At 37.0% G+C, this 14,380-nt stretch overlaps 1 protein-coding gene across 2 annotated transcripts in view; it reads right to left on the bottom strand.

Moving 5' to 3' along the window:
• The window catches only part of SLIT2 (slit guidance ligand 2), a gene marked incomplete at its 5' end in the record, with an annotated part of 271,246 nt that overhangs the window by 99,648 nt on the left and 157,218 nt on the right, over window positions 1-14,380 (bottom strand). For both annotated transcript variants that reach the window (XM_082482340.1, XM_082482341.1), the window contains one exon: window positions 3,819-3,890. In XM_082482340.1, coding sequence (XP_082338466.1) covers window positions 3,819-3,890 — 72 coding nt within the window. The remainder of the gene's footprint in view (window positions 1-3,818; window positions 3,891-14,380) is intronic.

The raw sequence follows: 14,380 nt of genomic DNA, 5'->3' as shown, positions 1-14,380 counted from the left end.
ACTCTTCCTCCCTATTCAATCCTTGGTAAAACACTAAGGTTTGACCGCTCGGTTAATAAACCTACTGAGGTCCCAGTAACCTATGACTCACTCAAATGGAGCTTCCACCAATGCTGAGAACATCTATGGCATCCAAGCTAAGCTTGTCATCCTGATGTAAAAAAAGAGTTATTGGAGAAAACGCCTTCATTCTAGGACTCTGGTTTCTCTTTCTAGCTTCTGAGAGTCCGTATTTTTTGACTAAGGATACAAGCACAAGATCTGCCTGTTTTTCCAAGAATTTTAGGAAAAAATTAACACTGGGCTACAATTAGGTTTGATATGGAACAGGGTTGCTATAGATGATCCAGAGCTCCACGAACAATAGGGGACCTTCTGCTACACAATGGAAGGAGTCAGGTATCTTCATACTTCAGTCAACTAAGAATTTAAATTTTAGACGAGGTGCCTGGAGCTTGAGGTAGAAACTAGGAACAAATCTTAGCCAACTGTTGGACAGCCCAGACCCGTCACACTCTGTAAGTGTAGTTTGTAAAGATAATGAAACTTTATGAATGATCCTGCAGTTAAACATCGTCTTCAGGCTGCAAATAAAATGCAAACAAGCTTGACTCCAGAACAAGGTAATAAGCACTAGAATTTACAGTTTAGACTTTGAGATTACTCATTTGAGCGGAATGGAGAATGTGCTCTGGGATTTTAAACCCAACTATGGCACTAAAAAATTATAATTCCCACTGACCAAATCTTTTTCCCCTTTTGAAGCAAACAGTGCTTTACTTTTTTCTCTCTCTCTTTTTTTTTTTTTAACCATAAAGTGTAATTTGTGCTCATTTTGAATAAATTTTTAAGTACTCTCTGATCCTGAAACACAGAAAGGTAAACTTGCAGCACCCCAAACAGGATCAGGCTATGCTCCTCCACACTAACCAAGCAATTAATTACTGGTGCAATGTGCTGCATTTTACCTTTGTGTGCTTACTCATTCCACGTCCTAAATGTTTTCTTCGCTGTGCATAAGGGATCTCCCCTGTGTGCCCTTAGGGCTTCATAAACAAAGAGGAGAATAATCAAAAGAAGAAGAAAAAGGGAGTATCATGCCCTTTTCCAAAACACGACAAAAATGAAGCAACAAAAAAATGGCCAAGTGGGTATATCCTCAAAATGTCTCTTAATGAATAAATGACAATCAGTAAATGTTGGCAGGATTTTGTTACAATGCTCACATGATAAATCACAGCTCCCTTAGTTCTTCCTACACGACTTCTTACAAGGCTCTAAAATCATATCTTTTCAGTGAAGGGAATGAAAATCAGTTCGTGTTTCCATAGCTGTTAGCTCTTTAAAAAAGGTGTATGGACTAATGTTTTAAATTTCAATTTCAGATGTTTGATGTTTGCCTTACTATTTTGTATACATGAGCTATTAATTTATTTTTGCAAGTATGCAGAAAAGTATCCGGAGTAGATGTAAGGGATACATGAAGAATTAAACAATTTTCGTAACTACTTCTATCTAATGATGAAAACGCTTGATTTCGTTACAGAGATGTAATTAAAAAAAGTTGGCTTAATACTTTTACCTAAGCGTTACATACTATTGAAAAGAATGTGATGACTGAAAGACATTTTTTAATTTCTTAGATACTTTATTTTTTTTTAATATGACAGCACTATATATTTTCCCATAGACACTGTTTCCCAGTAGAGCAGATTTTCTCTCTCAAAAAAAAAAAAAAGGTAAAAGAAAGAGAAAGAGAAAAAATAAAATTGCACAGAAATTCACAGGGAGGATTATACCTATAACTGGCTTAATCTTTCAGAATTGTCCAGATTTCAGGTTGATTTTGTATCTTTAACAGGCTATAAGATTCTGCAATTATTTAACCAATATATAAGACCTGTTACTTAGGCACGTATTTCAAGCTGTCACTAAACAGGATTACAATCTAAGTAACTTTAAAGATTATTTAAAAGCTTTATCATATACCTGTAGTTTGAAGTAATATACAAATTATATGCTTAGATAGAATAATTAACTCCAAATGATAACAAAATATGTAGTCTTATTTCCTATTCAGTGCATATACAGTATGGTTTGATCTACATATCTTTCATTCTTTAGGCCATATTGGAAAGAAGCTGAATTAGACACAAAATTAGATATAAACTCTTCAGTACTATCTCAATTTTTTAAAAACTTAATCTTTACATCATCGTTTATCACACAACATAATTCAAGACAGTGAACATTTAGTTGTATAACTGAACAGTACTAACATTCTATGGATAGTCATTCACAAAATTCTAACTACTACTTTTTCAGTAGACTATTATTTGAACAGAGTTTTTTTCCTTTTTTGCATTCATCAAAATCAATGTGAAAATTTCACCACTGACTTCAACTGGCAAGGATGACCTTTTTAGAACACTAAAAATTGCAAGCATTAAAAAAATGCAGAAAATATTTGTTTTTTTTTTTAAATATACATTTAACCCTTTCACATGTAAAGAAAAGCTTGTATTAAAAAACCATAATAAACAGATTAAGCCATCACTGGAAAAGTTATGCTGTCATATACATGAGTTCTAAAGATAAAAATATCACAGAACATCAGGTGTACTGACAGACAACCAACAATTCATCAACTTCAGAACTACATGGAATATTGAACCTGCAAAACATTTTACATGGCTTTACACCAGAAAGTTAACAATAGGCTTGTTATTCTATAATTACAATATATAAAAAAAAATCAAATTTAGCTGTCAGTTCCATTCACTCATACGAAAGACCAACTATTGCTTAATAATAAAAAACTTTACCACCAGCAGCTCATGTACTCTTTAGTTTCTTGGACATACAGACACTATCTATTGCCAAAGCAGCTTCTTTACTTCAGAATCTTAAAACAAACAAACAAACAAACAAACAAGGAAAAAAACCCTCCATTCCCTCACCCCCCCCAAGGTGTTGTGATTTACCAAGTGTGATTCAAACTACCATGAAGAAACTCACCTATACACAAAGTCTTTCACTTCTCTTAATGTAGAAATCCCCGAAAAAATATGACATTTTGACTGACAGAGCAAGTATTTCAGGAATGTGTCCTGCACCTCAAATTCTTTGGGAAGTGAGGCACTTTGCTCATTACAGTAACTATTTTCAGGTCAGAGGTCACTCACGATAATTTTGTTACCTTTAACCTCACTGATGGCCACTTCGCAAAGTATGCAAAAGTGTATTGCAATACTAACCCTCAGTGACAGAAACCAAGATATTTTTATATGTATTTTCGTACACATAAAATTTAAAATGTTGAAAAAGCAGTTAATGTGGACACGCTAAATATCTTAACACATAACAGTAGTGTTTGGTAGAAAAGTGCCTACTATATTGTTCCTTAAACAGAGCCTGAAAGATCAAATTGATGTCAGACTGTACAACAAAGGCAATCCTGAAAACGTGCAGCCCTTCAACAGTGATGGATAATTTACAAAATTAATTGGATTCATTAATACTCTCCCCCATTTTAAAAGGAAATATATTCTTTTCTGACAGTATCCGCCATCTGCTTTTTTTTTTTATTATTATTTATTTTTTTTAAATTGTGTGCAATGGTCGTCTTGCAGAGTAAAGGAATATCCCTGCCTCTCCACACGTTTTTACCATTTTATAGCACATCACAGTGGATTATTTTAAGGCATCTTTTCACTAGACCGTCCTGACACCAGGCTGCAGCTCGTAGATAAGCTTTTACATTAGTACTCCCCAGATACTCAGCTCCTGCTACAAGTAAGAGATAGAGGAATACTTACAGCACTTCCAGGTCGCGCAGAGCCCTAAATGCCCCGTCTTCAATACAGCTGATCTGGTTGTAATCCAGTTGCCTGTTAAAGAGATTAGGAAGGTATTTTGTAAGGGAGAGGAGCGCTGGCAGCGCTGGGTGCAAAGCCGAAGCCCGCGGAAGGGCCGGCAGAGGAGCTGGGCCACCCGAACTGAAACGCTCTCGCAAAAAAAAAAAAAAAAACAACGCTCGCACGCTGGAGACCGTCACGCAGCACGCTGGCCGGGATGCTGCCACAGAAATCCCTTTTTGTTCTCAACCGTCTGCGCAAAACAGCGGCGCTGGGAAAGCTCCAGTAAATAATAACTGCACCTTATATTAAATGCCAAAGGAATGCAATTTCATTACATCAAGAAAAGCTATCCATTAAAAGCTCTCAGCGTCATCTCGCTGAAACAATTTCATTAAGGTAAAGGACGGTAAATCACTTAATGTCACACGCATCCCCTCGGTGACCTAACAGAATCCATTTATCAGAGCAGCCCAGCTGCATGTTAATTCCAGCCGCCGCGGCAGGGACCGGCGTGAGACACCACTTTTAGGGGTCCCTCTGCGTGCGTGCACGCCTGGACCGGGTGGGAGGGGGTGTGTGCGGGGGGCTGTTAGAATAATTACCTTCCAGAATATTTCTAAACGTAGAAATAATAGCGTCCAAGGTATTTACCTACTTGGTTACTTATCGCCTTTAATTCTGCTCCAAATGAAACAAGTATTTCTGCTGTAACCTTCAGTATGTGGTTTTCTACGTACTTTGTGCTCTCTGCAATTATATGCAGATAGGATGCTGTAACGGAGCACTTGAATTCTGCACATAAAACCCAGCAATCCATCCCATACATTATTAATCTTTAAGTATTAAGTTATGAAAAATTTACAGTCGTTTCTCTGAAGAATATCATTACCTTTCGGATTCAAAACATTGATACGGTCCATACTGCTCAATTAAAAAAGTCTGCTGAAATTAACACATAGGCAAATACAAAATCCCAGTTTCTCTGCTGATAAAAGCTTCTCCTATAAATACTGCCACACATCTTGCGCATTTTAGGGCACGACTTGCAAAGCAAAGATGATACAACCTCACTTTAAATAACCAGAAGATCTTCTCCAAGCCGGTAACTTGTCAGTGTCAGATAATATATATGAGTAAATGTGTGTGAACAATACTAAGAAAATGAACAAAATACAAATGAACTCTGCCCTTCTGTCTTCAATTATATATTAGCTAGCAGGGCTAATGAGGCTTTTACTAAAGCATTTTCTGTGATTCTTCTGAATCTATGACAATGTTTTACTTTATTAATAAATCATCACACCCACTGTTGAGCGTAATGTACCAACTTCTATAAAGTTCTTCTGGTTTCATCCACATTTTTCATCTGAATTACTACTACACAGGAATAAAATATTGTCATAACTGTAACACTGTCTGTGTTTCTGTATACTGAAAGCTAAAAGCAAACTATCATTTCCTGAATATGATCTTTAATCATTTTGGTGCAATGTTACAGCACCAGTGCTGCAGTGTTGGAATATTTAAGCCTACTTTCTCAGGCTCCTTCAATTTTTACTAATGAATTTCATTTAACAATTAAGTTAATAGCCTTTTTATTTTAAAGAGGTAAAATATATACACTGTACAATTCTCTAACCTCTTGAACAATTTATCAAGCTATTTAAATTAGTACAATGGCATGAAATGTTACCCTTGACACAATACAAAAGAGAAATTGTTTCCAGACAAATTGGAAAAATCTTTTAATGCCATCAAATTTGCCTAATGCAGTCTGCAGGTTAATCTGTAAAAGGGTGAGCTGTATGTTTGCCCATATCTTATTATCCTTAGCTGTCAATGTATAAATCAGTGCTGACACAGCTTCTTCTAAATCATCCATATTATCCACAAAGGAAAATCTTTTAACAGTAGAGAAAGCACTCGAGCAAATCTTGTCCTACACAAACTGAAAGGCAGATTTCTTCCACTAGAGTGGCAGCAGTTGCGGTGCACATGAAAACTTTTGGACTCCTTCTGTTAATGAGTCACCATGACCACTACCTTAGTAAGGGGTGAGTTGTTTCCATTTAAATCTTCTTACCGGAAAGATCACTTTGTTTGCACTGAGCTAATTAGTTGGTTTCCATTTGGGGGAAGAGAATTTTGCGGGTGGGAGAGGAGAAGTATTTCCTAGTTTTACAAATTATTGTCTTTGAAAGATACTACCATCTTTATGTTTTAGATGATCTTTCATCAGTTACGACCATGATATAAAACGATCAGACACACACCATGAAGAACAATTGGCGTGATATATACTTTTTGAGCTATGAAAGGTACGTGACTCTGAAGATTGTGTGCCTGGTGTGAATAGCAATTTATGGTATTTGTGTTAAGGTAAAGATATCCACTGCATACATAATCCAAACAGAAAGTTAGACAATATTTCACCACCAGTGTACCATTAACTTATGACGTCCCTCTAACAGATACACTGAAGGAGTCCGAAGTTTTTTGCATAAGACCGGTTCCTGATAGCAAGTTGCGTGAGTGTTATGACATAAGCAAGAATACTAGAGCAAAAAAGCACATACTTCTCTAATCTTAAATTACGTTTTATAATTTGGTTTTAGCATAATGATTTTCAAAACCATACACCAAAATTTACAATACCATAATGAAACTTTTCTCACCACTCAGTTATTGAGCATACCAACAATCCTAACTCCATTTTAGAAAGTTGGGTTTTTTTTTCCCCCTGAGAGTGTCTTTTCTTCTCCTAAAATCGTTAAAAGACCCTGAGTACAGAAGCTGATCAGACATGGACGAGCAAGTTTGGCCCATCCTCATCCTTCCCCTCTCCCCAGTCTCTCTTCATCAGCTTCCCCCCAGCCCCATCTCCATGCTGGGTCTTTTCTACGTGGGATCTCTCCATCCCTTTGGAGAGTCACTACTCCATTCTGCCCCCCACCCCCTCCACAAAGCAGCTGATCACCTTTGGCAGAGCCACTCCTGTGAAGCTCATAAACCCCCAAACAACAGCTGTCACATTCAAAATCTTTCCGTTGTTACAGAGAATTAAATAGGTTTTGCACCCATATCTGCAGCATTACCTGTGTATTTCATATACTTACTAATCTTCCGCTATTTGAAATGTTAATGTTTATGTGAGTTCTGCTGCCAAAACTAGTACGAACTAAATAAAAAGCATTCACCTAATAAGAAAATGTCTGCTTTAAAATGTTTTTTCACTTATTGCTTTTGCTGATACATCTTACAGTGTACAAGTGTGTTGCTAACTTATATTTTCTTCCCTTTTAGCATATGTTGTCTACCAGATAATGATAAACAAATATCTAAAAATAAACCTTGTTATACCACAAGAAGAGCATTCAATGACTAACAGAAGATGTTGCATGCATTTGAAAGCTACTACCCTCACACAGAAAAAACTATTATCTGACTGACAAAAACCCTTCTTTACTCATTCATAGGGGCTGTGTCAAAAGCTGGGACAATTTCATTCCATCTGTCTGCTTTCCTCTCCTGTTCTTCACAGCTTGAGGACACTCTGTGGCGCAAGTGGAAGAGAGGCACCGTCCAGCTTCACATTCTTCTTCTTGTTCAGAAACGGTTACGTTCCCTAAGCGTATCAACTTAATGGTATACATTGTTTAAGAAGTCTTCAGAAAAAGTCAGAAGCTTTTCTAGGTCCTTGTGATAGCTTCCTTCCCAGTAAAACAATTCAAAAATGTTTCCAGTTTAGCACATTATACGCTGGATTTCACATCATTAATTTTTTTCCTTAGGAAATAAACAGAGTGGACAATATTTATCACTGCAAGACAAATTTTGGAAACAGTCGTTGCTTTTAATATCTCCTTGTATTTTTTACAACAGAACTGAGTTATGGTTCCTATTTCTCAATTCCCTTCTCAATTTCAATTTCAAAAGGAATCAATAATTTCAGAGGCATTAGCTGAGAAAGATGTGACAAAATCATGTAAGTATTTATTCAAAGTTTTTATCAAACTTCAGAGAACTGCTTGTTTCCCATGACTATTACTATTTTTTGTGATTATTCTTTAACTGGTAAGTCACATGTTTGCTTTTTTCTACTTGCTGTTTATTTTGTTAATGTAGTTCATTTTGCTCTTTGCTAAAGTTTCCCTGTGAAAGATTTTGAATGCCTTTTTTTTTTTTAATATACATAATATAGTAAATGATTAACCTTTTTCTTTTATCCCAAAATTAAAAAGCAAGAATTACAAATACTTCCAAGTAAGGCATACTTACTGAATAAACTAGAAGAAAAGGGAGAACAGATCTATAGTTCAATAGCTCCATCCTCTCAAAATTATCTAGCACTCTACTTGGCTAAACACACAAGTATCTTCCAGGAGCAAAATTAAAAAAAAAAAAAAAAAAGTGAAAAAAGTGAAAACGAAACAGGAGGGTGAACACAGAATGAACAATCTGTTAAGTTCCATGATGAAAAGATACTATCACATCAGTATGACTTCCCAGAAATAATGCAATCTAGCAATTAGATGAAAAACAGTATCAAGACTATTACAACATGGGAGCAAATATATTCCTGCTCTAGCATGGAAGCCGTATTAAGCACATATCCCATGGAAGTTTTGTTAGAGTATTTTATTTAGATATTAACTAGAAAAATCTTTATCTTTAGAACCACTTCTACTTAGTTACTCTACATATCAACAAACCTCCTTGCGAGTCAGTAGACAGTAAATTATCCATGGCCCAGCAATGTGCCCTTGTCGCCAAAAAGGCCAATGGAATCCTGGGCTGCATAGGGAAGAGTGTGGCCAGTAGGTCGAGGGAGGTCATTCTCCCCCTCTACTCTGCACTGGTGAGGCCACAACTGGAATACTGTGTCCAGTTTTGGGCTCCCCAGTTCAAGAGGGACAGGGAACTGCTGGAGCGAGTCCAGCGAAGGGCAACTAAGATGATTAAGGGCTTGGAGCATCTCCCTTATGAGGAAAGGCTGAGAGAGCTGGGACTCTTTAGCCTGGAGAAGAGAAGGCTGAGGGGAGGCCTTATTATGGCATACAAGTATCTAAAGGGTGGGTTGAAGGAGGATGGAGCCAGGCTCTTTTCAATGGTTCCAAGTAACAGGACAAGGGCCAATGGGCACAAGTTAGAACACAGGAAGTTGCGTTCAAATACACGGAAACACTTCTTTACGGTGAGGGTGACAGAGCACTGGCACAGGCTGCCCAGGGAGGCTGTGGAGTCCCCTTCCCTGGAGGTTTTCAAGATCCGCCTGGATGCAGCCCTGAGTAATGTGCTCTGGGCAATCCTGCTTTGGCAGGGGAGTTGGACTAGATGATCTCTAGAGGTCCCTTCCAACTCTGATAACTCTGTGATTCTGTGAGTCTCCTCGACATGATTATGTCACGCTGTTTGGTAAAGCAGCGGCAGCCTCCCTTTCCGTGGTAGCGTAGATACAAAAGGGCCTAAAGGATCCTGAGAGTCCAACTTCCTTTTGCATGAGAGTTTAACACTAAACAGAAGCATACACTACTTTTCTTTAAAATTCAAATCTTCAAAGAGGATTTGCATTATTCTCAGTACTTGACACAGCCAAATGAAATTTAAGGGTAAAATTGAATTCAAGTCCTCCTACAACAGAGTTTAACAGCTCAGTTCAACCTGATCTACCTCAATTTGCTTTGTATTATCACAGGAAAATCTATGGGAAACTACATAAACCACAGCAACATTTGGTACTTTTCCTAGTAAAAGTACAGACTGCATTTTTCATTAGAGTAAATTCAGATACCGTGTAAAATTTTATGTAAGTATTGGCACTTATCTTAGAAGACGAAACCACACCTACTTCAGCTGCTTAGGTTTTAACCAACTAACATTTACGGTCACTCAAATAAATTTCAGATACATTTTTAGATTCTACATATTTTAGACTTTTTGTCAGTGGTTCAAATGCCAAAAAAAAAACCAAAAAACAAAAGACTTGCAAGGAAGCTCTCGATTCACATTCAGAGATTTCTGATTTGAAACTTATCTTCAAAACCAAATGCTCTGCTTGATTTAAAAACATAACTGACTTTAACTTAATTTCATAAATTAATTTGTTGACAAAAAAGAAACTGTTTTCAGCAGGTCAAATTTTAGGAAAGTAGTCGGTAAGGAAAATAACTTTAAAAATAGTACTGAAATCATACTTATTTAAACAGTCTGAAAGAACAGCGTTTTTTTTTCCCAAAGACCACAAGATCACCGACTTGTTTGACAACAAGAGTTTTAGGAGGCACTAGAAAAGTGTACCTGTACTTTTCTTCATTCTTTCAGAGCTATTTTTGACTTCAGTAAAAATCTTAAGTATACACTGAATATATCTCACTAACATCCTGTGAAAATCCTTCTTGATGTATACCCGAAACACAGGTAGCTAGTAGGTGAATTAAGATTCCCACTAAGAACAAGCACGAAAAATACGCCAATTCTAAATTATTAAAGCATGTCTTAGACAAGGAATGCGTTTGGATTTGCACTTCTGCAGATAAGTAGACAAATATACTTCTAGTTGCAGTGGAATTTTGTGCATGATCTGAGAAGAAATCGCTAACTGGAACATCTTCAGCAGGACTCTGTGGTTTTTGACTGTTAATAAAATTGAACTTCATAAAAAGGTCCAATCATTGCCAATGAGGATTAACAGAAAACTCGGGTATGCCTTTAGTGACAACACCAGTTTTAAATCTTTCACAATTGGCATGCAAGAGGCATCAGGGTAACACCAAGTAATATTAATCAAGGCTTTGGACAAAAGTTAGTGTAACGTGTAGGACTTGGAGTGGATGCTGGGTCTGTCTCTCTCTCCACTAATTCTCCGTTTTCCCAGCCAACTTAATCTGTGAAGCTACTACATTGCCCTGCAGCCTTTATCCTTGGGGTGACAGCTACAGTGTCCCCCACCTTGCTGTGAAAAAAATGGAATGGAATGAACACAAAGGCACCAAAGAAGAGGATAGTCTGAAGGAAGGCCAGACTGTGACAAGAAAAACAGGGCACAAGATAATTGCAGGAGATATGATGAAAACCTTCCTTGGTATTTTTGACGCCATTTGATGTTGCACATGCTTAGCATCACAGGTCTGCCATGATGTTGGTGTATTCCTTTCCATCCTCCGCCAAATACTGATTACATAGCGAAAGAGGAATTTGGAATCACAGAAAATTTTATATACTTCAAATGGAAATATAGTAATATAATTTTATCAAAATCATCAGAGCAGTGCCCAAAATCTACTTCTCAAAGACAGAGCATAGCACTATTGTCCTTTCAGTGGTTTTTCACACTCATTTGCTTTTTAAGCCCAATTATTTTTCTTCCTAGTAAGCAGATTCAAGAAACAATCCATCCAAACTTAAAATCTGTGCTGCTAAAGCTTTTTCTTACCATCTTAAATAAAATTCCTAAGGTTCAGGAGATTTTAAACACCTTTTACATCCAGTGTGAGTATTGTATTACCACAGAGGGTTAAGAAACCATCGTTAACATGTACATTTAAAAAAATCTGTGTTTAATTTCCAATTTATATGATAATTTCTATTTATTTTTAAAAAACAGTGGGTGCCACTGTGTCCTCTGAAGAACTTAACTTCTTGGTGCATATTTTTCTCCCTGAAAAAGTAGCAAGTTAGGAGTAACTCAGTAATTCAGAATTATACTTCCAGAATTTGCACCCTAATTTCTGTCAAGTCCCAGATCAGCAGCTATACTAAAAGTGCATTATTCTTGTAGTCATTGCCCTTGAACAGGAAAATCAAGACTTTTGAGACAGAGCAGCTAGGTTTTTTTCCTATATTTGAACAGGGGGATCTGTACAAAATAAGCTTCCTTCATTTTTTCTCACTTCCAAAGAACTTGATTCATTACCAACGATCGGGCTGTATTGGTGAAAGTGAAGCTGGGACACTCTGTCTGGCATTTGTGAGATGACATCCGAGTTGTGCACCTGGTCTCAGCCTCCTCAGTAGAATACAGACACTGACATGCTGGGCTGAGTCCAAGCAGGACCACCAAGATGGGAGGGCTGGAGCAGGTGACGTTCAGGGAAAGGCTGTGAGAACTGCGTTGGTTCAGCCTTAAGAAGAGAAGGGGAAGGGGAGATCTTATTGTTGCATACAATAGCCTAAAGGGAAGGTATAAACAGAGCCAGACTCTTCTCAGTTGTAAGACAAGAGGCAAGAAATAAGTTTGAAAAATTCCAATTAGATATAAAGTAGGTTTGTGGGGGATGATGTTTTTCGGGGGACTTTGTTCTTTTTACTATAAGGGTGCGGCAGGCTTCCTGGGTTGTCAGTTCTCAAAATACCTTGTCCATTTTGCCTTTATCTTCCACAGAATCTACACCGTGAATGTTATTAAGAAGACGTCCAGAAAGGAAGTATCATGGCTACGTTTCATGGAAACTAGACAGCTTCTTCTGAGAAACACCAAGAGAACTCTAGAGCTAACATATTAGCAGGAAATCAAAAGATCATAGCGGTATCATCAACCTTAAAGGAAGAAATTTCCTTCAGATAATCTACATTAACATCTAATTCCCTTTGCTCTGTGAAGACTAGAAGAATGTTCTTTGGATATAATAAAATGTTTTCCAAAATATTCCAACTCCTGATTTGGATGGGGAAATATTTAGGGGGAGTGAGAGAATAGTGAGTCTCCCTTCAGGAAAATAAAATAAGTAATCAGGGCAATTTCTGTGAGATTTGTTAACTGCCTTTCAAACAACTTACTAGAACTACTGTATGGGATGGTTACCACTCATTGCAATAAAAAAAAAAAAAAACAAAAAACAAAAAACAAAAAACGGTGCTTCAATTTATATTGAAATTGACGTAATTAATGTTGGTACAGAAAGCAAATCTTGAATTTACAACATGTTGGACCTTCACCTATCTCTTCCATGAGTTTGGTTAACATCTTTAATATCATGCTCAACCACTAGGCAATTTCAGAAGAAATGCTGAAATTAGAATAAATATTGCATACTGTTAATGACAGTTCTCAGTAAGTTTATGCAAATATTTGGTTCCTGGACTTCAGGTCAGTCACCCAATAGAGGCTATATTCCTTCACTTCAGTTTTCTTTGTTTGCAGTGATGCCTTCTACTCCTCTCACTCACCAATTGTCCCAATTTTCTTCAACAATGAAATAAAAATAGTACAATTCTTGCCATCACCCTTCTCTAAGTCTAATGTCCAAGGCTAGATGGAAGGCTAGGATTCACATCTTCTTGCCTAGGCTTCTGGAAAGGCTCAGTGGCCCGATCTAGTTACATAAATGCTGTGCTAGGATCCACCCAACTCACCCCACAAACTCACTCGTCATTCAGATGCTCACACCTACACCTCATGCAATATTAGGTGTTCTTCCTGAATGACCAGGAACGTAGGTAGCATTTACAAGACAGAGAAATGTATTTCTTCGGATTTTCAATTGCAGTGGGATCATAAAGATTTTTGATTAGTTTTTCTTTCCTTTTTTTTTCCCCCCCGGGACAACCAATAAAGGATGTATCTTTAATATTTATGCTATCACGATAAACTATATGCCACAGATATGATTTGGACTTTGTGGCAATGCTACGGCCTTTATGATTTTTTTTTTTTTTTTTTAATTATCTCCTAAAAGAGAAAGGCTTTACAGGGTGGCTCCACTGTTTTATGCAAGTTTTAGACATAATTCAGGATCCTTACCTTGAAAATGCACACCAAGATATAAATACTATCTTAGCTAAAGATTAGCACCCTAATTAAGTTCCTGACTGGAACTATCTCATCATGTATACTTATTACATTCTAAAATACTGCCCAGTCACTAGAAAATTCTTGACGATGCTTTTATTTTTACTACCAAAGTTCCTTTCTATAGCTGTATCAATTTTCAAATATAAAAAACCATGCAGAAAAATGCAGGCTTCTCCCTGTAGCCAAGTGTCTTTTAGACCATAAATAATGATGAGATCAGTTCTGAATAGAAACTTATAAACCACCAATTAAACAAAGTAACAAAGTTACTTTGAGAAGTGCTTGCACGTTTTTGATCAGAATGATTTGAACAGAATAGTTTTTCCATTGAGACGCGGTAGGACTTCATTGCAGGGAATAACCAGACCACAAACATGGTTAAATTAAAAAAAAAAAAGAAATCATATCAAGTAGCCCAAACTCTTGGTCATTCTGTTAAATCTTTGAAAAAACACTCTCTGAACTGTTTTGTGTGTAGTGCTGTGGGCAGCAGAATGAAGCAGGGTCCATCACAGGCAGACAGAAACGCAAAGTGCTTTCTGTCTAGTCCCCTCCTACCGGGGATATGACATCATGTAATTTCCTTCAGAATCACGGAGCACTGTTTTCAAAATAATACAAGTAGAAAGTTCATCTTTCTTTAACACTGGCAACTGCAATTAACAAAAAGTATTTCAATAGAAATGACATGAAACCTTCATATAATGGCCTAATACTTCCCTATTTTTAT

This window comes from Vanellus vanellus, assembly GCF_965231255.1.
Source record: "Vanellus vanellus genome assembly, chromosome: 4".
Lineage (NCBI taxonomy): Eukaryota > Metazoa > Chordata > Aves > Charadriiformes > Charadriidae > Vanellus > Vanellus vanellus.
The sequence above is the reverse complement of the archived record's forward strand: the minus strand, read 5'-3'. Positions and strand labels throughout refer to the sequence as shown.